This window comes from Elgaria multicarinata, chromosome 11 (assembly GCF_023053635.1).
Source record: "Elgaria multicarinata webbii isolate HBS135686 ecotype San Diego chromosome 11, rElgMul1.1.pri, whole genome shotgun sequence".
Lineage (NCBI taxonomy): Eukaryota > Metazoa > Chordata > Lepidosauria > Squamata > Anguidae > Elgaria > Elgaria multicarinata.
Genome location: NC_086181.1, coordinates 15,242,393 through 15,268,089, shown reverse-complemented (window position 1 = coordinate 15,268,089; position 25,697 = coordinate 15,242,393). Strand labels below are relative to the sequence as shown.

Genomic DNA, 25,697 nt, shown 5'->3' with positions numbered 1-25,697 from the left:
CTACTCTCAGCACTCTGCGTGGTGCAGTTTGCTTGCTATAATTTTTTGAAAAATAGGGTAAAAAAAGCGGGAGAGGTACCTTTTTGAATTGCTGAGAGGCAGATTCAGCTCCCAGTCATGATCACCTGATGAAGCATCCTCCAATCCCCTAGGGCATGTGGACGTGCCCAGTGCACACACACTGTGTCCTGCCCTTGGAGGGTCATCAGAGCCCTCCAAAGAGTAACCAGTGGAGACTAATGCCTGTCATGAGTTGAAGTGACAGGTAGCTTCTTAAAGACTGGTACTTACTTAGGGCCAGTCAAAAATTGGCATATCCCCCTCCCCCTGGGCACGTCCACTTTCCTCTTACTGGTAAAAGACAGACATAGCCTTTTTAAAAAAATTCTTCTTGTTTATTCAGCAACACTGCTGCTTTTAATTCCACCCCTCTTTGTTTATTTATTTATTGCATTTTATATTTATACACCCCATAGCCCAAGCTCTCCTGGTTTTTCCTCTTCAGTGAAGTCAGCCAGGCTTTCATTGTGGTTCAACTCCTCATTATTGTTGTTGTTATTATTATTGCTATTAATATTAATTAGTACTGCTATTATTAACATTACGTTTGTTGTTGTTGTTGTTGTTGTTTAATAATGGCTGTGATCACAGTGCAGTCAATCAACTCTGAAGCAAGGATCACAAAGCTTTACTCTTATCCTCCTAGCCTCCTAGTAGTTATGGGATGCAAAAGAAAAGGCATCTCTCTGTGCTGCTCCCACCTCACAGGGATGGTTTGCATTACTGGCTTTGAAACAATCCTTGGCTCACTTCCTTGTGCCCCCAGAAATGTCTGCTGCCTGCCTGCCTTCCCCCCGGGGTGATGCTGTGGTGGGGCATCTGCCGGGACTGACTCCCCATAGATCTATGGCATATCTCTGCCTGTCTCTCTGCCCGCCTGGTGCCTGGGAGATGGGCTTTGTGGTTCGTGCCCAGCAGCCTCCGACATGCTTGCTCCCAGTTGTCCTCCTCTGTGCCCGCCTCAATGCGTTACTGCTGGCTTAGAAAGAAACAAGCCATCCTTGCCGCACTTCCTTGTGCCCCCAGAAATGTCTGCTCCCTGCCTGCCTTCCCTCCCTCCTCCCCTGCCTGCCTCGCAGGGATGGTTTGTGTGTGTCTTGCTTTGACTCAGGGGATAAGTCCTTCCTGCGCTCGCTTAGACTTTTTGAAGTTCCAAATAAATTTTTCAAGTGTGGAAGAAGATTCATATTTAGGTTTATCTACCCCCCAATTCATGGCATGTTGGGATTTCCTTTGAAGTGGCCCCATTGAGCTTTAAATCCCTGAGATACTGGGGTGTCCGATTTTCAAAATTTCCCCCAAAATCAGGGGAGGCTTGGATTGGCTTCAGGCTTGGCATGCATGTGTATACGTGCATGAGGTGTCATGGTGCCTAATTTGACGTTTCTAACGTGAAAATTGACGGAGATATAGAAAGGGGTGTGAATTGGGGTTAGGGGTGATGCGTTAGAGGTTAAAGCCCCCCCAAATCAGGAGATGATGGAATTTGCTTGAAACTTGCCATGAATGTGGATGTGCCTGCTTCCAAGGTTTTATCTGTCAAAATGTCGGAGAAAAGCCCATGTCTGAAAATGGGGTGTCTGATTTTCAAAAATTCCCCCCAAATCAGGGGAGGCTTGGATTGCCTTGAGGCTTGGCATGCATGTATTCATGTATAAGCTATCATGGTGCCAAGTTTGAGGTTTCTAACATTAACAGAAAAAAAGTTGTAGGCTTTTTTGGATTTTAATGCAAGCCTATGGGGGGGAAGCGGAGCTCCGATCAGGATCATAGAATCATAGAATCATAGAATAGCAGAGTTGGAAGGGGCCTACAAGGCCATCGAGTCCAACCCCCTGCTCAATGCAGGAATCCACCCTAAAGCATCCCTGACAGATGGTTGTCCAGCTGCCTCTTGAATGCCTCCAGTGTGGGAGAGCCCACAACCTCCCCAGGTAACTGATTCCACTGTCGCACTGCTCTAACAGTCAGGAAGTTTTTCCTGATGTCCAGCCGGAATCTGGCTTCCTTTAACTTGAGCCCGTTATTCCGTGTCCTGCACTCTGGGAGGATCGAGAAGAGATCCTGGCCCTCCTCTGTGTGACAACCTTTTAAGTATTTGAAGAGTGCTATCATGTCTCCCCTCAATCTTCTCTTCTCCAGGCTAAACATGCCCAGTTCTTTCAGTCTCTCTTCATAGGGCTTTGTTTCTAGACCTCTGATCATCCTCGTTGCCCTCTTCTCAACACGCTCCAGCTTGTCTGCGTCCTTCTTGAATTGTGGAGCCCAGAACTGGACGCAATACTCTAGATGAGGCCTAACCAGGGCCGAATAGAGAGGAACCAGTACCTCACGTGATTTGGAAGCTATACTTCTATTAATGCAGCCCAAAATAGCATTTGCCTTTCTTGCAGCCATATCGCACTGTTGGCTCATATTCAGCTTGTGATCTACAACAATTCCAAGATCTTTCTCATTTGTAGTATTGCTGAGCCAAGTGTCCCCCATCTTGTAACTGTGCATTTGGTTTCTATTCCCTAAATGTAGAACTTGGCATTTATCCCTATTAAATTTCATTCTGTTGTTTTCAGCCCAGCACTCCAGCCTATCAAGATCACTTTGAAGTTTGTTTCTGTCTTCCAGGGTATTAGCTATCCCACCCAATTTGGTGTCATCTGCAAATTTGATCAGCGTTCCCTGCACCTCCTCGTCCAAATCATTAATAAAAATGTTGAAGAGCACTGGGCCCAGGACTGAGCCCTGCGGCACCCCACTCGTTGCCTCTCCCCAGTTTGAGAAGGTTCCATTGATAAGTACTCTTTGAGTCCGATTCTGTAGCCAACTGTGGATCCACCTAATAGTTGTTCCATCTAGCCCACTTTTAGCTAGTTTGTTAATCAGAATGTCATGTGGTACTTTGTCAAAAGCTTTGCTGAAGTCAAGATATATGACATCCACAGCATTCCCACAGTCCACAAGGGAGGTTATCCTATCAAAAAATGAGATCAAATTAGTCTGACAGGATTTGTTCCTGACAAATCCATGTTGGCTTCTAGTAATCACTGCATTGATTTCAAGGTGTTTACAGATTGACTTCTTTATAATCTGCTCCAGAATTTTCCCAGGGATGGATGTCAGGCTGACTGGTCTGTAGTTCCCAGGTTCCTCCTTTTTGCCCTTTTTGAAGATAGGGACAACGTTAGCCCTCCTCCAGTCGTCCGGCACCTCACCCGTCTTCCATGATTTTGCAAAGATAATAGACAAAGGTTCTGAGAGTTCTTCCGCTAGCTCCTTCATTACTCTTGGATGCAGTTCATCGGGCCCTGGGGATTTGAACTCATTCAAGGAAATTAGGTGTTCTTTGACCATTTGTTTATCAATCTCAAACTGCAATCCTGCCCCCTCAACTTCTGCTTCACTTTTTCCAGGGGGGTCATAGATCCGCTTTTGGGAGAAGACCGAGGCAAAGTAGGAATTGAGCACTTCAGCCTTTTGTTTGTCGTCTGTTATCAATTTGCCATCCTCATTAAGCAGTTGAACCACCATTTCTTTCCTCTGTCTTTTACTACTCACGTATCTGAAGAAAGCCTTTTTATTGCTTTTAGCATCCCTCGCTAATCTCAGCTCATTCACAGCTTTAGCCTTCCTGACGCCATTTCGGCACTTCTGCGCCACTTGTCTGTACTCTTCTTTTGTAGCCTGGCCTTCCTTCCACTTCCTATATGTATCCCTTTTTGTTTTCAGTTCATCAATAAGCTTTTTGTGGAGCCACATTGGTTTCCTCTGTTGTCTTCTATCTTTTCTCCTTGTTGGAATTGTTTGTAACTGTGCCTTTAAAATTTCATTTTTTAGATACTCCCACCCATCCTGCACTCCTTTTCTTTTTAGGCTCCCTTGCCACGGGACCTTACTTATTATAGTTCTAAGTTTATTAAAATCAGCTTTCCTAAAATCCAGAGTACGTGTATGGCTACGCTCGACTTTTGTCTCCTTCATAATCAAGAATTCAAGTATGACGTGGTCACTTTCCCCCAGAGTTCCCGCAACTGCCACTTTATCCACTAAGTCATCCCTATTGGTCAATAACAAGTCAAGGATTGCTGACCCTCTAGTTCCTTCCACCACTTTCTGTAGGAGAAAGTTATCACCCATACATGTCAGGAATTTCTTGGAAGGGCCGCTTTTGGCAGTAATGGTCTCCCAACAGATATCTGGGTAATTGAAGTCCCCCATCACTACTACATCACACTTCCTTGAAACACTGGCAATTTGTTGCTCAAAAGTTTCATCCTCGTCTTCTCCTTGATTGGGTGGTCGGTAGTAGACTCCGATTATCATATTCTTTTTATTCCTAGCCCCATTTATTTTAATCCAGACACTCTCGACGGGGCTCCCAATCTCATCCGCCTGTATTTCTGTGCAGGGATAGGTATTTTTAACATATAGTGCAACTCCACCTCCCTTTCTATTTCTTCTGTTCTTTTTGAACAAGTTATATCCTTCAATTGCTATATTCCAGTCATGGGAGTCATCCCACCAAGTTTCAGTTATACCTATCAAGTCGTATTTGCCTTCATGTAATAAGAGTTCAAGTTCATTCTGTTTGTTTCCCATGCTCTGGGCATTAGTATATAGACATCGAAGACCATGTGTTTTATTGTCTGGCTTTGTTCCTACCTTGTTGCAGACACTATTTTGGGACTCTGTTGGAGCTGTTCTCTGTACTGTGGTGCATTGGCCTTCATCCATTGTTGCCTCAAAATTTACGTCTCCCACCCCCGCAAGATTCAGGATCCGGAGCTTCGCAGCGAACCGGAGTGGACTATAGGTGGATCGGATTGGATCGGAGCGGACCCAATCTGGAAGTTGCGGATCTGGAAGAGAAGCGGATCGGGGGGTCCGTGCCCACCCCTAATTTACTCCTATTTCCACTTCTCTGACTGCTACTTAATCCTTTTAAATGGGCTGGAAACATCTGAGTTGAACACGGATCTTTCTGCCTGCAAAACAACTGCTCCACTACTGAACTATTGACCCTTTCCAAAAGCATGGCCTGTGGTAGTGTAGTGTAGTGGCATTCCCCTACTCTGTGCTCTAAATTGTTGTAACGTCCCTCTCCAAAGGATAGTCTGCACCCGTACGGACCTAACGGGGCCTTGCTAGACCTACCAGATAATCCGGTCGGGAGTCGGGGCGAGGTCACGCTGCAGCTAGCGCGTGCCGTCACCCCGAGCTAGACGTAAACACGCGACGGGGCAAAGGAAAGCCCGCGTCACATGCTCCAGTTTTTTTCTCTTAAAGGGCCATGTGCGCAGGAGCGCACCAACGAAAAAGTAACTACATTTTTTAAAAAATAAAGGGTTCCCTGCTCCCCCTGCCCCTGATTTCCCCCACACACAATGTCTGATTACCCCCCTGCCCGTTCGCCCACCCGTCTTCCCCCCGCTCACCATGCCTGTCCCCGTTCTTCTTCCCCCCATTGAGTTAAATGGGACTTACCCCCAGGTATATGGATACAACACTGCAGCCTAAATGGTATTAACTTGGCATTGTTTTGAAGTTTTGGTCCTAGTGTACAAAGCCTTAAACAACTTGGGACCAGGATACCTAAGGAAGTGCCTTCTCCCCTACCAACCTGCCTGGTCACTGAGGTCATCAGAGGGCATATGCTCCTAGTGGTTCCACATGGACCTATGGCCCAACTGGAGTCCACCCAGAGAGGAGCCTTCAATGTGGTGGTGGGCCCTTCCTATGGAACTCCCTGCCTCTGGAGGTCAGGCAAGCACCAACACTGTGTTGTTTTCAGCACCTCCTAAAAACAGCTCTTTCCCAGGAAGCCTTCCTTGGTTGACCAGCCACTGTTTTATTGGTACTTTGTTTTTTAAAGAATAATTGAATATCATGTTTCATTCTTTTTATCTTTTTTCCCCATTTTATCTCTTGGTGTTCACTGCTCTGGAAACTGTCTAGGCGTGGAGCAGTGTACAAATGTTGTAAATAAATAAATAAATAAATAGAGTTCACACACACACACAAACACACGCCATCTGCTTTGTAGAGACACTCATACTGGCCTACTTTACTGTGTGGTTGTAATGATGCCTGAGATAATATGTCTGAAGCAACAATAAACATATAAATGCCTCATGATTATTTGTTCTTTTGAACCAATCCTTCCTAAAAGTCTTTTCCTCTGCGCTGCATTCCTTCAGCTGCATGTGGGGCTGACTTTGAGCATGCTGCATGTAAGCTCTCTGGGGCAGGGGCTGATTCTATGTTCGGTAAAGCACTTGGCACACGCTTGGCAGGAGATAAGCATTTTGTAGCAGTGGGAAACAACTCTCTACTGTGATTTACAGGAACAATGATGTTGGCTGAGTTCGGACAACACGCTAATCAACAGTTGTTTCCCATTCTGTCCCCCCCCTCCCCCAGTTGATTAGCATGTCATCCGAACTCAGCTGTCATGTGATAAGGTGAGTTGCCTTTAAAAGCACCGAGTAACTTTTGACCTGTATGGCAACGAGGATGCACTTTGGCCACTTACCCCAGCATTGTGTACATGAGGGTGTGCCTTGGTTACCACAGAAACAATCAACGTCATTGCTAAAGGTCAACGGTATTGCTTTTTACTGTGTTTCCTTCAGGCAGGGCTGGCCCTACCATTAGGCAGAGTGAGGTAGCTGCCTCAGGCGGCAGATGCTAGGAAGGGCAAAGTATTGGGGGACAGAGCTGTATGTGTACCACACAGCCTGCTCTGTGCCCCTTAAACTACCCTGCTGCCCTCAGGTACAATAGAGACCGCTAGCACCGAAGTAAGATTCAACTGTCAGTATCAAAAAATAACATGAAAGTATTATAGTAAGGAATATAAATCCAAATCTACACTCCACTCCACTCCAGGCATGTCTGAAACAGCTCCTCACTCACTTTCTACCTTTACTCAGTTTCCCTCCCCTTCGGGCCCAACACTCTTCCACAACTGAGCCCAGTTTGCTAGACCAGCTCAGATAAAACCGGTGTAGTCTACTGAGCCCTGAACTAGAACCAGGAAGAACTGGGCTCAGTTCCCCACTCAGCCATGATGTTTTCTCAGTGACCTTGGTCCACTCAGATTCTCTCAATCAAATTTACTTCACAGGATGGTTATGAGGATAATAAAAGGCAGGAAGGGGAAGAAATATGTATGATACCAGAGAATAAAAATGTAAATGTTTAAAATGTCTGTAAACCGCCCAGAGAGCCCTGGCTATGGGAGCGGTATATAAGTGTAATAAATAAATAAAATAAATAAAGTCAGCTTCAGAGGCCCTGCTTGTGTCCCCCCACGGGGGAGATCAATTAGGTTGGCTGCTAGAGCAGCAGAGCCTTTTTAGTGGCCCCCCCCACAATTTTGGAACTCCCTCCTAACTGATGCACACAAGGCTTTGTCATCGGCTTGCTCAATAATATTTTAAGAACAGTATGGCTTGCCTGCAAAAAAAGGCAATAATTTTTCTGCCTCTTTCACTGGGATCAGGGCTGGTGCTACCATAGAGGCCACTCAGGCGGCCGCCTAGAGCGCCAAGCTAAGAGGGGCGCCGGGCGCAACACTCACGTGAGTTGGCTGTAATCCGGCCTGGCCCAAGGATTCAACTGGGCCTCGGCTGGCGAGATGGCAGCCCGCGCCCGCCCAGCTGAAGCGAAGCCAGGGACGCTGGGGTGGGGGTGGCTCCACGTTTGGACTTCCGGAACACGCCCAGAAGAGAGAGGGAGAGAGAATGTATGGGTGAATGGGGTGAGTGGGGTCTTTGAGTGAATGCATGTGGTCATGCATGTGTTTGTTTGGAGGGAGTGATGCTGAGTGTGTGTGTGTGCACGTGCGTGTGAGTTGGGGGTGATTTGGAGGTGATATTCCTATTAAATAATGCATTTTAGACCCATAGATGTTCCTTTCCAATTTGTTTACTATAAATGGCATGACGTATTTCTTGCACCTTAAAATAAATTTAGCAGTTTCAAGTTTTGTGCTTCTTATTTTTTCTAGGAAACATATGTTCTTAAAAATCAAAGTTGGCATTTTTTGGGGGGGGTGTGTGAAAGTAGCTCACCTTGCCTAAGGTGCAAAATAGTCTGCTTGGAATTGTTGTAGATCGCAAGCTGAATATGAGCCAACAGTGCGATATGGCTGCAAGAAAGGCAAATGCTATTTTGGGCTGCATTAATAGAAGTATAGGTTCCAAATCACGTGAGGTCCTGGTTCCTCTCTATTCGGCCCTGGTTAGGCCTCATCTACAGTATTGCATCCAGTTCTGGGCTCCACAATTCAAGAAGGACGCAGACAAGCTGGAGCGTGTTCAGAGGAGGGCAACCAGGATGATCAGGGGTCTGGAAACAAAGCCCTATGAAGAGAGACTGAAAGAACTGGGCATGTTTAGCCTGGAGAAGAGAAGATCGAGGGGAGACATGAGACGTTCCTTTCCAATTTGTTTACTATAAATGGCATGACGTATTTCTTGCACCTTAAAATAAATTTAGCAGTTTCAAGTTTTGTGCTTCTTGTTTTTTCCAGGAAACATCTGTTCTTAAAAATCAAAGTTGGCATTTTTTTTTGAGAGGGTGAAAGTAGTTCACCTTGCCTAGGGCGCAAAATAGTCTGGCACCGGCCCTGACTGGGATGTTCAGAAAAAATTCTCAGGGGTCAGGGCTTCAGGGCTTACCTTACCGTAAGAAGGTGGCTGATAGGGGGGTTGCACTTTCTTTTACCATTCTCCCCTCCCCTCTGTCCTTACAACATCCCTCTAGCTCTCTAGAGGACTTAGCCAGGACTTCCTCCTCTGTGGTTTCCCTGTGCTGCTGCCTGCAGAGTGCCTGAAAGCTGAGCAAGGACTTCTCCTTCTTCTCCTTCTCCTTCTGGAGGCATTATGGGAAAGTAAAATGGAGGCTTCCATAGGGTGACCATATGAAAAGGAGGACAGGGCTCCTGTATCTTTAACAGTTGCATAGAAAAGGGAATTTCAGCAGGGGTCATTTGTATATATGGAGAACCTGGTGAAATTCCCTCTTCAACACAACAGTTAAAGCTGCAGGAGCTATACTGCAGTTATACTATGACCGGATTTAAAAGAGGGCAGGGCACCTGCAGCTTTAACTGTTGTGTTGAAGAGGGAATTTCACCAGGTTCCCCATATATACAAATGACACCTGCTGAAATGCCCTTTTCAGTACAACTGTTAAAGATACAGGATCCCGGTCCTCCTTTTCACATGGTCACCCTAGGCTTCCAGATCCAGCCTTCCAGCATGAAGGGTCTGGGCAGAGGTCAATGCTGGTGTGCCTTGCTGGGGCACTAGGGCCTTGGCAACTGTACTAGGATGCTAAGTGCTGATGTTCAGTGTGCCAGAAAGGGCACCAGAAGGTAACTATTCTGAAAACTGGTACCAAACAACAGAAAACTGGGAGAGGACTCCTCCTCCTTCTCCACCTCCTCCTCCTCCTTATAATAATAATAATAATAATAATAATAATAATAATAATAATAACTTTTAATATCAACAACACAGCAAAACCAACAATGCCTCGCTCAGCTTTCAGGCACTCAGCAGGCACCAACCCTGGAAAGCCCCAGGAGAGGAAGTCCCAGATAAATCTTCAAGGGGGCTGTTCTGGAAGCCCAAGCAGCCGGAGGGGCTACAAGGGCAAAAGTGGAGAAAATGGTAAAAGAAAGAGCACCCGCGAACCCCTCAACCACCTCCTTACAGTAGGGTAAGTCCTGAAGCTCTGCACCCTGAGAAATTTCTACCAGATTTGCACCCCTTCCCACAATTTTTGGGTGGTTTTTTTTGTTTTGCACTCTCTCCTGCAACAAATGGTCGAAAATAAATAGATCGAAAAATTCGACCCAGTGCTAGTATAGAATGGAATGGAACTGGAGCCATAGGTGCTGGTGAACGGAGTGAGGAACAATCCGTTTGTTCTTGCGTTTAAATTTTTTCCATTGTCTTAATTGATTTGTTGTGAATTAATTTCTGGATAGTAGTTTGTCTAACGTGTATTAATTGATTTTTGTTTCTATTGTTAGATTTTGCATGTTTTGTTTAATTGGAATGTGCTCTAGTATATAGCGCAATATAAATGTATATTATTATCCAAATAGATTCCTTATTAAGAAATGGTGGAAGCGGTTTGCATGACATTCTGGCATTCTAATAATACCATTATTGATGGAAGTGGCAAAACATATCCACTATTTGAGTTCTTCTAATGCCCGATATGACACTTCTTGTTGAAAGCCTGCTGAGGCCATCAGTAGGAGAGGAAGCAGCAGCCAGGCACCTCTCCATTGGGTCTTGATCTGTATGAGACTATTAGAGGAAGAGGGAAAGGAAGCAGCTGCTGAACTTTGCAACTTGTGGCTCATCTACACCAAGCAGGATATTCCAGTATGAAAGCAGTATATAAAAGGCAGGAGCCACATCAAGCAGCATATAGCAGTATGAAAGCGGTATATGGTATGTTTCAATGGCCCCCAACAGTTGACGGTGCACTTCAATACCACTATAAAGCTGGAGTGTGGCTCCTGCCTTTTTTATACTGCTTTCATAGTGGAATATCCTGCTTGGTGTAGATGAGCCCTAAGAATCTAGTACATGAATTTGCTCTCTTTTTTTCCTCCTCCCTCCAAATCCCCTTTCCTTTTGTGTCATTTTTTAAGATTGTAAGCCTGTGGGCAGGGATTGTCTTAAGAAATATTTTTGTAAGCCACCTTGAGAGCCTGTTTGGCTAAAGGGTGGGATAAATTTACCACCCACACAAGAACTCAGCTGTAGGTCTCTGATTCTCTTTCTCTTCTCCTCCTTCTCAGGTTTCTCCCTAGATAAAGTGCCCCCCAACTTAGATGCCATAGTTATCGGAAGCGGTATCGGTGGACTGTCCGTGGCTGCGGTCCTGGCAAAGGCAGGAAAACGGGTTTTGGTGCTGGAACAACATAGCAAAGCCGGAGGATGTTGCCACACCTTTCAAAAGAAAGGCTTCGAATTTGATGTTGGTAAGGCTTACGAGCTGATAAAAAATGTCTCGTGGTTGGAGGAGGAGGAGGAGGAGGAGGAGGAGGAGAGCCCAGCTAGAGATGGATGAACCAGGGATGTTTGAGCTTGCCATAATTCTCTGAACCTCACTTCAAAGCTCAGTTCAGCTCACTTCGTAATTATTATTATTTTGAACAGTGTGCTTTTTTTAAACACATTTTTCAAACACAATCACAAGTTTGGGAATGTGTGAACACTTTTCAACAAAATGCACTCCTCTTTGCATTCGGTTTTGCGAATGGGGCATGTTTGGATGGTTTGCAAACTGAAACAAAATTCTTAGATCTCCCTCTAAGTGGCTTCACTGTATTCATTCAAATCAGGATTTGGAGACATGTGCATAATTCAGCATTTGCAAATTCCAATACAAAGTGACACCTGCCAGACTGGATTGGAATTGAAGGCTAAAATATGATAAATGACTTAAAATGCGTGTCTAGCAGCTAAACCTTTAAAAAAAATACTCAAGAGTAGCTACAGAGTCCAATATGGATCAGAATCCTTGTGGGCTTTTAAGATCTGGATCAGGGCCCTTGTGCCTACTTTAGAGTAAAAATTTAAAAAGAAGTTGCTAAACACACATTTAAAGTAGTATCTGTTCTGGCCCATGGTTTTCATCAACCAGATTGCATACTTCCTGAATGTTCTGGTGCTGTTCTTACCTCAAACAACATTCAAAAATAAAGAAATGAAGTTGTGCTTCTGCAAACTGCTGATGGTGAGAGCCCCACCCCAGGGAAACTATTGGGGCATTTCCGCTTCCTTGTAGAGAAATTTGGTGAAATCCCCACCGGACCCCATTTCTCTGTCCACACACAGGGTGGAGAATTTGGCGATGCCATTTCCACATAACTTTAATTCTCCCTTCCCCAAGCTGGTGTCATCCAGATGCATTTGACTACAACTCCCATCATCCAGCCAGATGGTTGTAGTCCAACACATCTGGAGGGAACAGGCTGGAGGGGGTGGCTCTGATTCTTCGCAACCCACACTAGCAAAAAATAAAAGGGACCACGAAAGGACAGCAATTTATCAGGGACAGGGAGCATACGGAGAACTCTAAATGCCAACTGGGATACAAGCCATTCTTGAATGGAATCAGGACCCACTCTGCCACGTTGCAAAGGGTCTTGGGACTGTCACAAAAAGAACTGGAGGTCTCTGAAGTGACAGTCAGGACACCAGAGGCTCAGAGCGTGGAAAGAGGGGGAGTTCATGGGCTGCTCTAGTCCCCTCTGGCTAGAGACAGGTAAATCTGTCAAGTTCACTTTCATTCACTTTGTCAGATTTCTGTCTTTACATTCATTCTGACCCATTTCTGTGTCAATTCACACATTTACTTTTCAGAAGTCCACGTGACAATGCGTACATGTTTTTCGGTGCATTTTTCACCGCCTAGTTAAAGTGAAGTTTCCTCTCTGAAATGTCACTGCTGCTCCTCACTGTGTGCTCTTGTCCTTCTTAGGCGTCCACTATCTGGGGCAAATGCATGAGAATGGCATGGCGCGAGTGATCATGGACCAGCTCACTGGTGGGCAACTTGACTGGGTGCGGTTGGAGGATCCCTACGATATTATAACCTTCGGGGACAAGGACTACCAACTATTCTCCGGAAGGGCCTTTGTAGAAGAGTTGGAGAGGCATTTCCCAGAGGAGAAAGAGGCCATCAAAGAGTTCATGAGGTTGTCAAAGGTGAGAGGGAATGTTGGGTGGCCACACCTTCTCCATCCCACTTGTAGACCATACTGGGCCAGATAGACCAATGGTCTGACTGGGTATACTGTAGCTCCCTATGTCCGAGGTGACAGACAACTGGAGAAAAGAAATGTGCATGTAAGCCAACAGCGATGATACCTGATCACAGTAGCTTCAACCTCCTTATGTCTCCGGCCTTATATTTCTCAGTTTCATTGGGATTTATCTTAACCCACCACAACCTTTGGTACAATGGTTCTCTGCCCCTGAGATTCCCAATTGATTTCGTTGGAGTAACCTGATCCTCAAACTCTGTTGCACACACACACACACACACACACACACACACACACACACAGAGAGACAGAGGCCATGTCTACACCAGCCTTTCCCCCCAGTGTTGTCCCTGGGTGCTCCAGGTGCATCCAAATGATGCACAGGGACTCCCAGGGGCAGGGAGAGATAGGCATGGGTTTTCCCAGGGATAAAGAAGCCCTGGGAAAACCCAATTCTTCCATCAGTCCCGGGACCATCCTGATACCGCAAGAGGTGTGGGGGCCTGTCCTGCCTGGTGCCCGCTTACTCACAAGTAAGCGCAGCACCAGAAAGTGGCACAGAGTTATGCCACCCAGCTTCGTGCCCGTCAGGGGAGAGGGGGGCTGAATTTTCACTATCCATGGGATGGCAGGACGGTAAGGGTCGAGATTTCAGGGAGATTATTTTTTTAAAAAAACTACCTTTTCAATGCAGCGGGGCCTCGTTCTTGCATGAATGGCCCCACTACTTTAAAAAATAAAAATAAAAATGGTACCCACAACATCCCTGCTTCATTCCAGGATGTTGCACACCACGTGTGTATGCTGGGGGAGGCTCTCATGATCAGGATATCACGACAGCCTCCCCCCTCCCTCCTGGAATGCCGGGAGGTATAGAAGGAGAAAGAGAGAGAGAGAGAGAGAGAGAGAGAGAGAGAGAGAGAGAGAGATTACTTTGTTCCTATTGAAGTGAATGAAGACTTCTGAAAATGAATGAAGACTACATACACCATCTAACCACACAGTCAGTTGAAAATGACTTGGGTTCCCATGATTGACATTTTTAAACGTTGCATTATTTTATATTTTATGGAGGGGAGGGCAAGCTCCAGCCCACTCACCTAAACCACCCTGTGGAAATTGCCCAACCGGGCCCATGACAGCTTGAGTTCCCTCCAATGGAAGAAGGCCCTCATACAGCAAAGCCAGTTTCTGGCAGATGCGCTGGATGGAACATTCACCTGATACACCAGTTGTCAGGAGGTGTGGCCCTGCCCCTTAGGTCCCAGAGGGCAAGGCCATGTCCCTGACATCAGAGGGACCTGCCCACCCTTGATGTCATTCAGCCCCCTTCCCAACACATGTTGGAATTCACTACGGAATTCATTAACACAAGATGTGGTGATGGCCACATCTTGGATGGCTTTAAAAGGGGGTTAGATACATTCCTGGAGGAGAAGGCTATCAATGGCTACTAGCCCTGATGGCTATGTGCTACCTCCAGTATCTGAGGCAGTAAGCCTATGTGCACCAATTACTGGGGAACATGGGTGGGAGGGTGCTGTTGCACTGTGTTCTGCTTGTGGGTCCTGGTCAACAGCTGGTTGGCCACTAGATGGACCCTTGTCTGATCCAGCATGGCTCTTCTTATGTTCTTATGTTGGTCGCCCCCCTCCCCAGTTTACAGTTACAATAAAATGGTGCCAATGTTTGATTGTCAAGTCTTCTCTCTCCTCAACTGGATAAGAATAATAATGAATTTGAATCTCCTGTTCATCTCATTGCAACATAATGACAGACCGTAGCCTGAACAAGCAGGTTTGCAATCCATCTCAATTCAGTTGCATAGGCAACCATTTTGCCAAGTCATGACAAGTTTCCCCATTCTTTTGCTCACAGATCGTAACGGCCCATATGCCTTTGGTTGTCATGCTGAAGATGATTCCCTTGTGGCTGTCTGTGTTCTTGATCCGATGGGGGCTCATTCACTGGATCTCACCTGTTTTCAGGTTGGCCTCATCCAGCCACAGCAGAGTCATTGAGCAACTGACCACCAACAAGGACCTGAGAGCCATCTTCAGCTACTTCTTCTATGGTGAGGAATGGGTGGTCTTGCTTGGTGGGCGCTTTCCTCTGAGGTGACCAGTTTTCAATAATTCTACCCCGAAGGGCTTTCCATCTCCTAACTTTTTGCGGTGAGAGGCAACACATAAAATTTAATATTAATACTAATAAACTGGCCCATTAATTCTTCATTTGAATGAGTCTCGCCCCATCCACTCCTCTTTCTGTCTCATGGGCCCAGTGCCCCCACAGGGTTTCCAAGTCCAGATTTGGAGAAAAGCCCTAAATATTTATTGGTGTCCTGGCTTAGGTTGGGACCCAAGGAAAGCTGCCAATCAAACTGATGCTCAAGGAGGTTTGGGTAGCAAGAAGCTATGACTGGCAAGGCGGACATCATGTTTGGTCAGCAATTATTCTAAGGAAAGAAGAGCACAGCAAGGCAGAAAATGATAGCATCTCGGGCAGGAGCTCCTAGACCTAGCTCCTAGACCTCATGAAAAGATCTGTTGTTCCAGTAAGGGACTAGCAGCAACGGAGAGTACTGGCTGCAAACTTAAAGGCTCCATGCTAATTTCTGTAGCCTTTTCACATTGCTGCAATAGTCATCTTCTTCCTTCTTCCTTCTTCCTTCTTTTTGCCTTTCAGTCTCTTGATTTCTCTCTCCCCCACCCCAACAATACCTTTTCAGGAGTGCCTCCGAAGGATGCTAGCTTCCTCATGATTGCTGTGCTGATCGACTACTATACGGGTGGCGCATGGTACCCAAGAGGGGGCGCTAGCGAGATCCCTTTCAACATCATCCCTGTCATCGAGCGGTCTGGAGGTGCCGTGCTAATGAGGGCCCGTGTGGGTCAGATCTTGTTCTCTGAAAGCGGCGTGGCTATAGGTGAGTCTCAAAAGAGCTCCCTTTCCTCCCCTCCCTCCCTCTCTCCTCTTACAACAGTGAGAGGGAATCTACGCGTCGTACTGAAGGCGCATGCATGCACCCCCAGTACGCCCCCAAAACGATGGTGTAGATTCTGCCTACCTGCAGCCCAGAAGAGACGGAGGAGGAGGAGGCTGGGGAATCCGGCGCCGCCGCCTCCCCGCCGGCCTCCTGCTACCGGGGTAAGAGCGACCCGGGTCGGAGAGCTCGGCGGAAGTTTCCCTAGAGGTAGGAAATAACCACATCAGTAGAGTTCCCTGTTTACTACTCTCAAGTAGCCGTAGGCTGGAACTAATGACTAGAATCCGAGCAAGCAACGGTTTGTTTCAGAGAAGCTGATAGTTGCTCAGGGACTGGAGAACAGAAGGGAGCCACACTCTCTGCTGCTGTCAGTCAGGGGACTGAGGGCCACCAGGAGGTGGCAACCCCTCTGCTTTCCAGGAATAATGTCTAGCCAAGGGGGAGACCAACCTGTTCCCTCTATCAGCCAGAGAAGGAGAAGTTGCAGGGAGCTCGCTTCACCTTCCCTGCCAGAAAAAAAACATTGGCTCCACCTGCCTGCAGTCCTTGGACTGCGGAAAAGCTGGGCAAGAATGTCCTGGTCACACCCATGGGCAAAATACCAAGCAAGAATCATAGAATCATAGAATAGCAGAGTTGGAAGGGGCCTACAAGGCCATTGAGTCCAACCCCCTGCTCAATGCAGGAATCCACCCTAAAGCATCCCTGACAGATGCTTGTCCAGCTGCCTTTTGAAGGCCTCTCGTGTGGAAGAGCCCACAAGCTCCCTAGGTAACTGGTTCCATTGTCGTACTGCTCTAAGAGTCAGGAAGTTTTTCCTGATGTCCAGCCGGAATCTGGCTTCCTTTAACTTGAGCCTGTTATTCCGTGTCCTCCACTCTGGGAGGATCGAGAAGTGATCCTGGCCCTCCTCTGTGTGACAACCTTTTAAGTATTTGAAGAGTGCTCTCATGTCTCCCCTCGATCTTCTCTTCTCCAGGCTAAACATGCCCAGTTCTTTCAGTCTCTCTTCATAGGGCTTTGTTTCCAGACCCCTGATCATCCTGGTTGCCCTCCTCTGAACACGCTCCAGCTTGTCTGCGTCCTTCTTGAATTGTGGAGCCCAGAACTGGATGCAATACTGTAGATGAGGCCTAACCAGGGCCGAATAGAGAGGAACCAGGACCTCACGTGATTTGGAACCTATACTTCTATTAATGCAGCCCAAAATAGCATTTGCCTTTCTTGCAGCCATATCGCACTGTTGGCTCATATTCAGCTTGCGATCTACAACAATTCCAAGCAGACTATTTTGCACCTTAGGCAAGGTGAGCTACTTTCACACACACACCCCCCAAAAAATGCCAACTTTGATTTTTAAGAACATATGTTTCCTAGAAAAAATAAGAAGCACAAAACTTGAAACTGCTAAATTTATTTTAAAGTGCAAGAAATACGTCATGCCAATTATAGCAAACAAATTGGAAAGGAACGTCTATGGGTCTAAAATGCATTATTTAATAAGAATATCACCTCCAAATCATTCCCCCCCCAACTCACACGCGTGCGCACACACGCACTCAGCATCACTGACTCCAAACAAACACACGCATGACCACATGCATTCACTCAAAGACCCCATGCACCCCATTCGCCCATACATTCTCTCTCTCTCTCTCTCTCTCTCTCTCTCTTCCGGGTACGTTCCGGAAGTCTGACCGTGGAGCTGCCCCACCCCCACCCCAGCGTCCCTGGCTTTGCTCTGGCTGGTCAGGCACGGGGCGCCATCTCACCCGCCCAGGCCCAGCTGAATCCTTGGGCTGGGCCGGCTCACAGCCAACGCGCGTGAGCGCTGCGCTGCGCCCGGCGCCCCTCTTAGCTTGGTGCTCTAGGCGGCCGCCTAAGTGGCCTCTATGGTAGCACCGGCCCTGATTCCAAGATCCTTCTCATTTGTAGTATTGCTGAGCCACGTATCCCCCATCTTGTAACTGTAACACCAGCAAGGGAAGAAGACTCTGTCCTGAAGTGCACTGGAATGCCCTGCTTCTGTCCTTGAAAGAACTGATCTCCCTCCTCTTCCTTCCCCCCCCCCCCATTTCCTTTCCCTTATGTGTCTTGTCTTTTTAGTTTTTTAAGTCTGATGGCTGGGCCTGTCACTTGATGTGAGCCGCTTTGGGAAACAATAATCTGAAAAGCAGGATAAAAACACAGGAAATAAAATAAATAATAATAATCAGTGGACAGGAGAAATACAGGAGATGAAAAGTCAGGCTAGCTTGGCTGGCTGACCTGCCCTTCACAGCTGAGTGTGCCCTGTCCAGGCTACAAATAGGGCTCCCAGCCAAATGGGAACCTGGGCTGGGAGTGAATTGGGGACTGGGAAGGAGGTTCTGTTGCTTCTCAGGCCTTCTTTAGTGGTTGACACATTTGCCCCCTTGATTAGCAGGGCCCTGGGTGTGATGGGAGAAACCTGTACAGGAAATGTCCCAAACTCAGTACCCTGGTGTGGTCCTTGGTTCACGGTCATGTAAATCACTGAGAGATTCTGTTATATGCAGCGGTATATCAATGTTACAAATAAATAAATAAATTTATTCCAGGGGTGAGTGTCCAGAAAGGAAGTGAGGGAGAGGTGAAGGTGCATGCACCTGTGGTGATCTCGGACGCTGGCATATTCAACACCTTTGGGAAGCTGTTGCCTCCTGAGATCAGAAGCAAACCAGGTGAGTTGGACATATTATTATTATTATTATTATTATTATTATTATTATTATTATTATTTATATAGCACCATCAATGTACATGGTGCTGTACAGAGTAAAACAGTAAATAGCAATAGGCTTACATTCTAATAAAACCATAATAAAACAATAAGGGGGGGAAGAGAAAGCAAACAGGCACAGGGTAGGGTAAACAGGCACTGGGTAGGGTAAAACTAACAGTACAAAGTCAGAACAAAATCAAGTTTTAAAAGCTTTAGGAAAAAGAACAGTTTTAGTTGTCTGTTCTCAATGGAGTCTATAACCCCCAGGTCACATGGGCCACAGGCCTTGATGGAAGGCACCTAACGTAGTTGTATTTCTGAAGCTAAGCAAGCCCAGACCAGGTCAGTACTGGGAAGGGAGACTGCCTGAGACACACCCACCTCGCATATGCTGCTGCCTAGTCTGACATTTCTTCCCATAGGCTGATGAAGTTCTGGGGTTGCTGAAAAACAGAAACTCAAGGGAACAGCGGGAGGACAAGGAAGCTTGTGGATTTGTCAGGTCTCCAGTCTGGTTCAGATATATTTTCAGCCCCCAAGCTATGACTTGAGAAGATTTGGAATGTCCCACGGGTTCTCTTATCTCCCTCCCCATCGCCTTCCACCTACATTTCCTAATTCCCCCAAACCATGGCCTGCCGTCATACCTGAATCACACAAACTATTGATAGTACTGCTATTCTGCAAACCATGATTGGACACTGTGGTTTGAAGTGAGGATGGGGAAATTGCATATTTTCCCCTGCTGTGTTTATGGCGGCTGCCGTTAACTCAGTGGGAAAAAAGGACAAAAGGCACACTCGGGGCAAGGCAGAACTGAGTTCCACCCAGACCTGCATCCCCTTTGTCCTTCGACAGTGATGGGGCGAAAATCTGCCGGACCTGTGAGGAATGGACACAGGGGTGTCTGCTGCCGGGGTGGGTTTTTGCCCCATCACTAAAAACAGCAACCGGAAACGCCTGACTTATCCAGATACAACTGAGTCCAGTGCTACCTGGGCAGGATCTACACTACTGCTTTAAAGCACTTTATAACAGTTTTGACAACTGTTGGGGCCCAGGATACACTCCATAGACAGTTGTCAAAACTGTTATAAAGCGCTTTAAAGCAGTAGTGTAGATCCTGCCCTAGTGACTAAACCTTATAACCACACTGTGCAAACACAGTTTGGAGGTTATTATTGCTCACCATAGCTGCCCTGTTCAAACCATTAGGGTAACCCAGAAAGGCAGGAATTGGTGAGGGGAAGGGAGAAGGAGGGCAGGGGCAGCCCATAGTACATCCCACAGATCTGGACAATGGCTGGGAGAATCATCTGAAATGACCGTCTGTGTTGGAATAAGGAGAATCAATAGGAAGTGTGCCTTGAAAAATGTGGCACAAGAAAGTATAAATGAGGTAGAACATGTTTCATTGTCTGGTTGTTATGGAACAGGATTCTCTCTGTTTATACATAGCACACACACACACACAATCTCTCTTGTATAACATGACAGGAATTCTTCTTAAGACCACCAAAGAGAAATGAATTAGTAATATTCACACACACAGCAGTCAAAAACCGTTGCTTTGCTGAGTTGGGCAAATGTTGATTTATCGTTTAAGCTGCAGCCGTAACAATGAGTAAAAACCCAACATCACCTACCTAGGCCACAGCTAGACCGAAGGTTTATCCTGGGATCATCCAGGGTTCGCCCCTGCCTGAGCACTGAATCCCCTGTGTGTCACCTAGATGAACAGGTTTGACCCCTGGACAATCCAGGGATAAACCTTAGGTCTAGCTATGGCCTTAGAAACAAACTCCGCCCTGAAAGAGACATACTCTGCAAAAATCTAACACAATCCTAAAACAAACTGTAAAGGTAAATATAGTAAATTCAAGCCTGGGAGGCCAAAGTTGGCCCTCTGGTGTTCCCCTACATGAATCTGGCTGTGAACTACAGTCATCACTGGAGGCCCCGATCCGTGTTCCATCATCAAGGGAGATGCAGCTGATGATAATACAAGACAGGACAGTATCCTAGATGTGGAAGTATCCCAGTTGGGAAACTCTATCCTACGAGAAATTTGACTGGCCCTTTTGATATTGGTTTATTTCGTCATGTTTTTGCAACAGAGATGGACAACTTGTGGCCTTCAAATGCTTTGGCCTCCAACTCCCACAGTCCCTCATCATCAGCTATGCTTGCTAAAGCTAATGGGAGTTGTGGGCCAAAACATCTGGAGGCCCACAAGTTGATCACCCCGATTTTGGTGGGTTTTAATTGTATGTTAACTTCATTGACTGCTGTTTTATTCTGCTTATTTTAGTCATTTTACAGTTTTTCAGTTTTATTGTAAAAGGACTGTGGTTTTATTTTTGTGAACTTCCTTGAGCATCCCCTACAGAGCCCAAAAGCTAGTCTAGAAATGTTTCTATAGATGGTGCTGTGTGGAGGATCATGTCCTGTTTGTGGCAAACCATGGTATGCGTATGTGGCGAGGGTATTTAAACTGTGTTTCGATGGGTTTCTGGACCGTTTCCCTTTCAGCACTGTCATTCTATGATCCATTCAGAAATCCAGTCCCGACTTGATATGGTTCGGCACGGTACGGGGTCTTTCCTAGTCTTTGTGGGTCTTCGGGGGACCAAAGAAGAGCTTGGTATCAAATCAACCAACTACTGGATTTATCCCAACAATGACCTGGACAGTATGTAAGTAGAGCCTCCCAGAAACCTAGCTCTGGAACCTTGTCTTCCTTTAGCACTCGCTCAGGATCTGGAGGTGCAACTTCGGGCTAAATATAAAGTGATGGTATTAACATTTAAAGCCCTGAACAGCTTGGGGCCAGGCTGTCTGCCCGGACCCTAAGGTCATCTTCAGGGTCCTTCTCCATGAGCCCCTGCCAAAGGAAGCGAGGCAGGTGGCTATCAGGAGGAGGGCCTTATCTGCTGTGGCACCCCGGCTGTGGAATGAGCTCCCTAAAGAGCTACACTATATTCTTTCAGATGCCAGGTGAAGACCTTTTTAGTCTCTCAGTATTTTAACAGTCTATAAATTAATTTTAACTTTACTGTTTTAAATCTGTATTTAAAATTTGTATTTCTGCACTGCTGCTGTTTTTATCCTGGTTGTGTTTTTATATTGTATTTTATATCATGTTTTTATAGTGTTGTTTTATATTTTCAATGGTTTTAATTTTTGTGAACCACCCAGAGTGCTTTGGCTATTGGGCAGTATAGAAATGCAATAAATAAATAAATAAATAAATAAATAAATAAATAAATAAATATTAAAGGTGGGGAAGCTACCTGCCTCCCTACTTCTTGAACCATAGCTTCATCCTCATCAGTAACAGCAACATTTCAACAATAATAGACCCATGTTAATTAGGTGTAAGTAGCAGCTCAGTATACTTACTGGCAGATTAAAAGTGCAGAGTAAAAGCAGGAAGGGGACCTTCCACTCCTCTCTTGGTTTGGCCACATCTTCCATCAAACTTACATGTTAGGACAAGGCTTGAGAACCTTTTTAATTTTTTTTGTCAAGGACCGCATTCCCTCAGGGGTAGCCTATCAGGGACCAATTGCCAATGGTGGGCAGGGTTTCTACCTAAGCCAAGGGCAGCACGTTTACTAACAGGGACTGGCCGACGAGACCACATTACGCCAGTCCTTTTCCAGCTTCATTGGCTGCCAGTCCAGGTCCGGGCCCAATTCAAAGTGCTGGTATTAACATTTAAAGCCCTAAACGGCTTGGGGCCAGGTTATCTGAAGGAACGCCTCCTCCCATATGTACCTGCCCGGACCCTAAGGTCATCCTCAGGGGTCCTTCTCCGTGAGCCCCTACCAAAGGAAGTGAGGCAGGTGGCCACCAGGAGGAGGGCCTTCTCTGCTGTGGCACCCCGGCTGTGGAATGAGCTCCCTAAGGAGGTTCGCTTGGCACCTACATTATATGCTTTTAGACGCCAGGTGAAGACCTTTTTATTCTCCTAGCATTTTAACAGTCTATAAATAAATTTTAACTTGGTGTTTTAAATTTGTAATTGCTGCTGTTTTTATCTGGTTGAGCTTTTATATTGTATTTTATACTATGGTTTTATACTGTTGTTTTATACTTTGAATGTTTTTAATGTTTGTGAAGCTCTGGCTATTGGGAGGTATAGAAATGTCATAAATAAATAAATAAATAAATAAATACATGAAGCTAGGTCAAGGTACACATGTGGCCCCTGGGCCAGAGGTTGCCCACCCCAGTCTTAGGAGCTCTCTCTATGGTCATGTAGTGAAAAGTTCTTCAGAACAGAATGGATGGATTGAAGTCAAGGGCAAAAGAAAAGATGAAAATCTCTGGAACATGTGCTAATGTTGGGTCACATTGCCTTTTGAGGGATTGGGAGGGAGTCTTCACTTTGTTAAGCAAGGGCAGTGGGTCATTTCTATTATTGCCTGCCCCATTCAACTCTCCGGACCAGAGCACCTTCCTATTTTTTCTGGGATATCTGATCCCTGAAGTGGTGCCCTCCAGATGTTTTGGACTTCCACTCCCGTTAGGCTCAGCTGGCATGACCCATAGTCAGGAACAATGTAAGTTGTAGTCCCAAACATCTGGAGGTTACCAGGTTTGGGAAGTCTGCTGTCAGGTCTTCACCTAGTGCCATGTGATATTCTCATAAATTGCTTTTGCATTGAAATTGAAGCTAGGTGTTACCCCACCCCACCCCACCCCATCATTGTAAATCAGAGTGGTGTCTTTCTGAGATGGGAGTGGAAGGCACTTGTATACGATGGCTCTGGTCCTTCTTGGAGGGGCGATTTCAGAAAGTGGTGCTATTCCTATTCAATGCCATGGCTGTTGGCCTGTGGTGTTCCTCGGGATTTCATCATATTCCCCCATTCTATTTAACATATACATGAACCCGCTAGGAGAGGTTGCCCAGAGTTTCGGGGTTCGTTGCCGCCAGGATGCTGATAACACCCAACTTTTTCTTTCCAAGGAAGTTGATCTGGTTCTAAATCAGTTCCTGCTGTCAGTGATGGACTGGATTAACCAAATGGAAGCTTAATCCAGACCAGAGAGAGGTGCTCCTGGTCCGCCAAAAGATGGATCAGGCAATAGGGACTCAATCTGATGTGAATGGGATTATACTCCCCTGAAGACTGAGGCTCATAGTTTGGGAGTACTTCTGGATTTGACCCTGAACCTGGGTAACCAGATATTGGCAATGGCCAGGAATAGCTGGTCATTATAGCACAGCTGAAGGTAGTGCACCAACTGTTCCCTTTCTTAGAGACGTCTGATCTGGCCATGGTCACATGTGCCTTAGTTATATCCCATTTGGAGACACTGCTTTTGAAAAGTATTCAGACACCAGCTTGTCCAGAATGCTGCAGCTGGACTGCCGACTGGGCTGGTTACAGAGAGCATGTAAACCTTCTTATTATAACAACTTCACTGTCTACCAGTCTGTTTTGGGGACAGAATTCAAAATGCCGGTTGTGGTCACTTCCTCTCTGCTGGGAAGGCAAAGACAAATGTGTTGTTTTATTGTTTTAATCATGCTTTTAATTAAGTAAGCTGCCTTGAGCACCATCTTTTCTTGGTAGAAAGGCAAGGAACAAATCAAATAATTAATGAATAGAATAAATAAACACAGGGGAAAACCTAGAAATTTTTTGTTGAAATTATTTTAATTCCCCATGAGCACCTGAGCACCGCCCTCCAAATTCACTTTGAATGTTGTTGTAGATGAAATTCAGGGACAGATCTACCTTCATGAGTTCAGGATGGAAGACCAGAGCTCATCACCCTCCGCTTTGGCTATTTTGCCCCTGCTGTTGCCTTCTGTAGGACAACTTCTAATCAACTCCTTTCTTCATCTGCAGAACCACAAAATTCACTAGCCTAAGCAGAGAAGAAGTGAGCACCAACCTCCCTATGCTCTTCATCACCTTCCCATCGGCCAAAGATCCCACATACCAAGAGAGGCACCCAGGTATATTCTCTTTACCTGTTGGAAAGGAGTAGATTGGAAACAGGCGGTTATCCACTATTGTTAGTAACATGTGTTTATTTATATAGCACCATATCTATGACACTTTATGAAGAACAGGTTTGAGAGGTCCTTATCACAGGGGCCTTTTTATCTTATGTGAACTGCCTAGAGAGCTTTGGCTATGGGGTGGTATACAAATGCAATAAATCATCATCAACATCATCATCATCTTACAAACTAAAAATCAACACAGAGAAACAACAGAAGTAGGGGAAGGAAAGAGCTAAATGGAGGAAGAATATTTATTAAGTTCAGGGTTCAGAATCTTTTTGGCCTCAAAGGCTAAGGCCTTATCTACACCAAGCAGGATATTGCACTATGAAAGCTGTATATGGTACATGTCAATGAGCCCCAACAGTTGTCAGTGCACTTCAATACCACTATAAAGCAGTGGTGTGGCTCCTGCCTTTTATATACAGCTTTCATAGTGCAATATCCTGCTTGGTGTAGATGAGGCCTCAATTCGGTTTTTCCAGGATATTCAGGGGGCACATGGGTATGTGGACACATGGACACACACACAGGGATGCGACACACAGTAGGGTGGGGATGAGGAGACAGAGACACACACTGAGGGTTGATGTCCAGATTGGTACTCTAGCACCACCATTGTGCGGAAGCAGTGATCTGGGCTGATTCTGAATTGCTGGGGAAAGGAGAAAGCTACAGCAGGGATCAGAGATAAAGGAACAGATTCCCTTGCTATCTATAAAAGTTCGAGGATAAACAAGAGTTGGGAAGTGCTGCCACAGGGGCAGATGCAGGGGGATTGGAGGGCCACCAGAAATGTCTTGGCGAACTTCATGCGGCCCATGGGCCACATGTTTTGCACCCTTGATTTATTTAATACGCATACCAGGGTTGCTCAAGAATTTCATTGGGATTGCATTTTTAAGTGAACTGATTGTTTTGCCAATTAATTAAGGTTTGGATTCCTGAAAGACAACAAGTTCCCAACAACTGAATGGGGAAGTATAAGATGTCTTGCTTAGCTTTGTTTTTAGCCTTATCTATGTATTACAGGGAACACAGCCGTATTCCCTATGTTAAGGATGCTCAGTAAAAAGAGTAT

At 46.0% G+C, this 25,697-nt stretch overlaps 1 protein-coding gene across 1 annotated transcript in view; it reads left to right on the top strand.

Annotated features, from left to right (window-relative positions):
* LOC134406331 (all-trans-retinol 13,14-reductase-like) overlaps positions 1–25,697 on the top strand; it is a 38,195-nt gene that overhangs the window by 692 nt on the left and 11,806 nt on the right. The window contains exons 2-8 of the mRNA XM_063137696.1: positions 10,883–11,065; positions 12,571–12,797; positions 14,735–14,930; positions 15,588–15,785; positions 18,425–18,547; positions 21,146–21,284; positions 24,456–24,565. Of these exons, the coding sequence (XP_062993766.1) occupies positions 10,883–11,065; positions 12,571–12,797; positions 14,735–14,930; positions 15,588–15,785; positions 18,425–18,547; positions 21,146–21,284; positions 24,456–24,565 (1,176 nt within the window). The remainder of the gene's footprint in view (positions 1–10,882; positions 11,066–12,570; positions 12,798–14,734; positions 14,931–15,587; positions 15,786–18,424; positions 18,548–21,145; positions 21,285–24,455; positions 24,566–25,697) is intronic.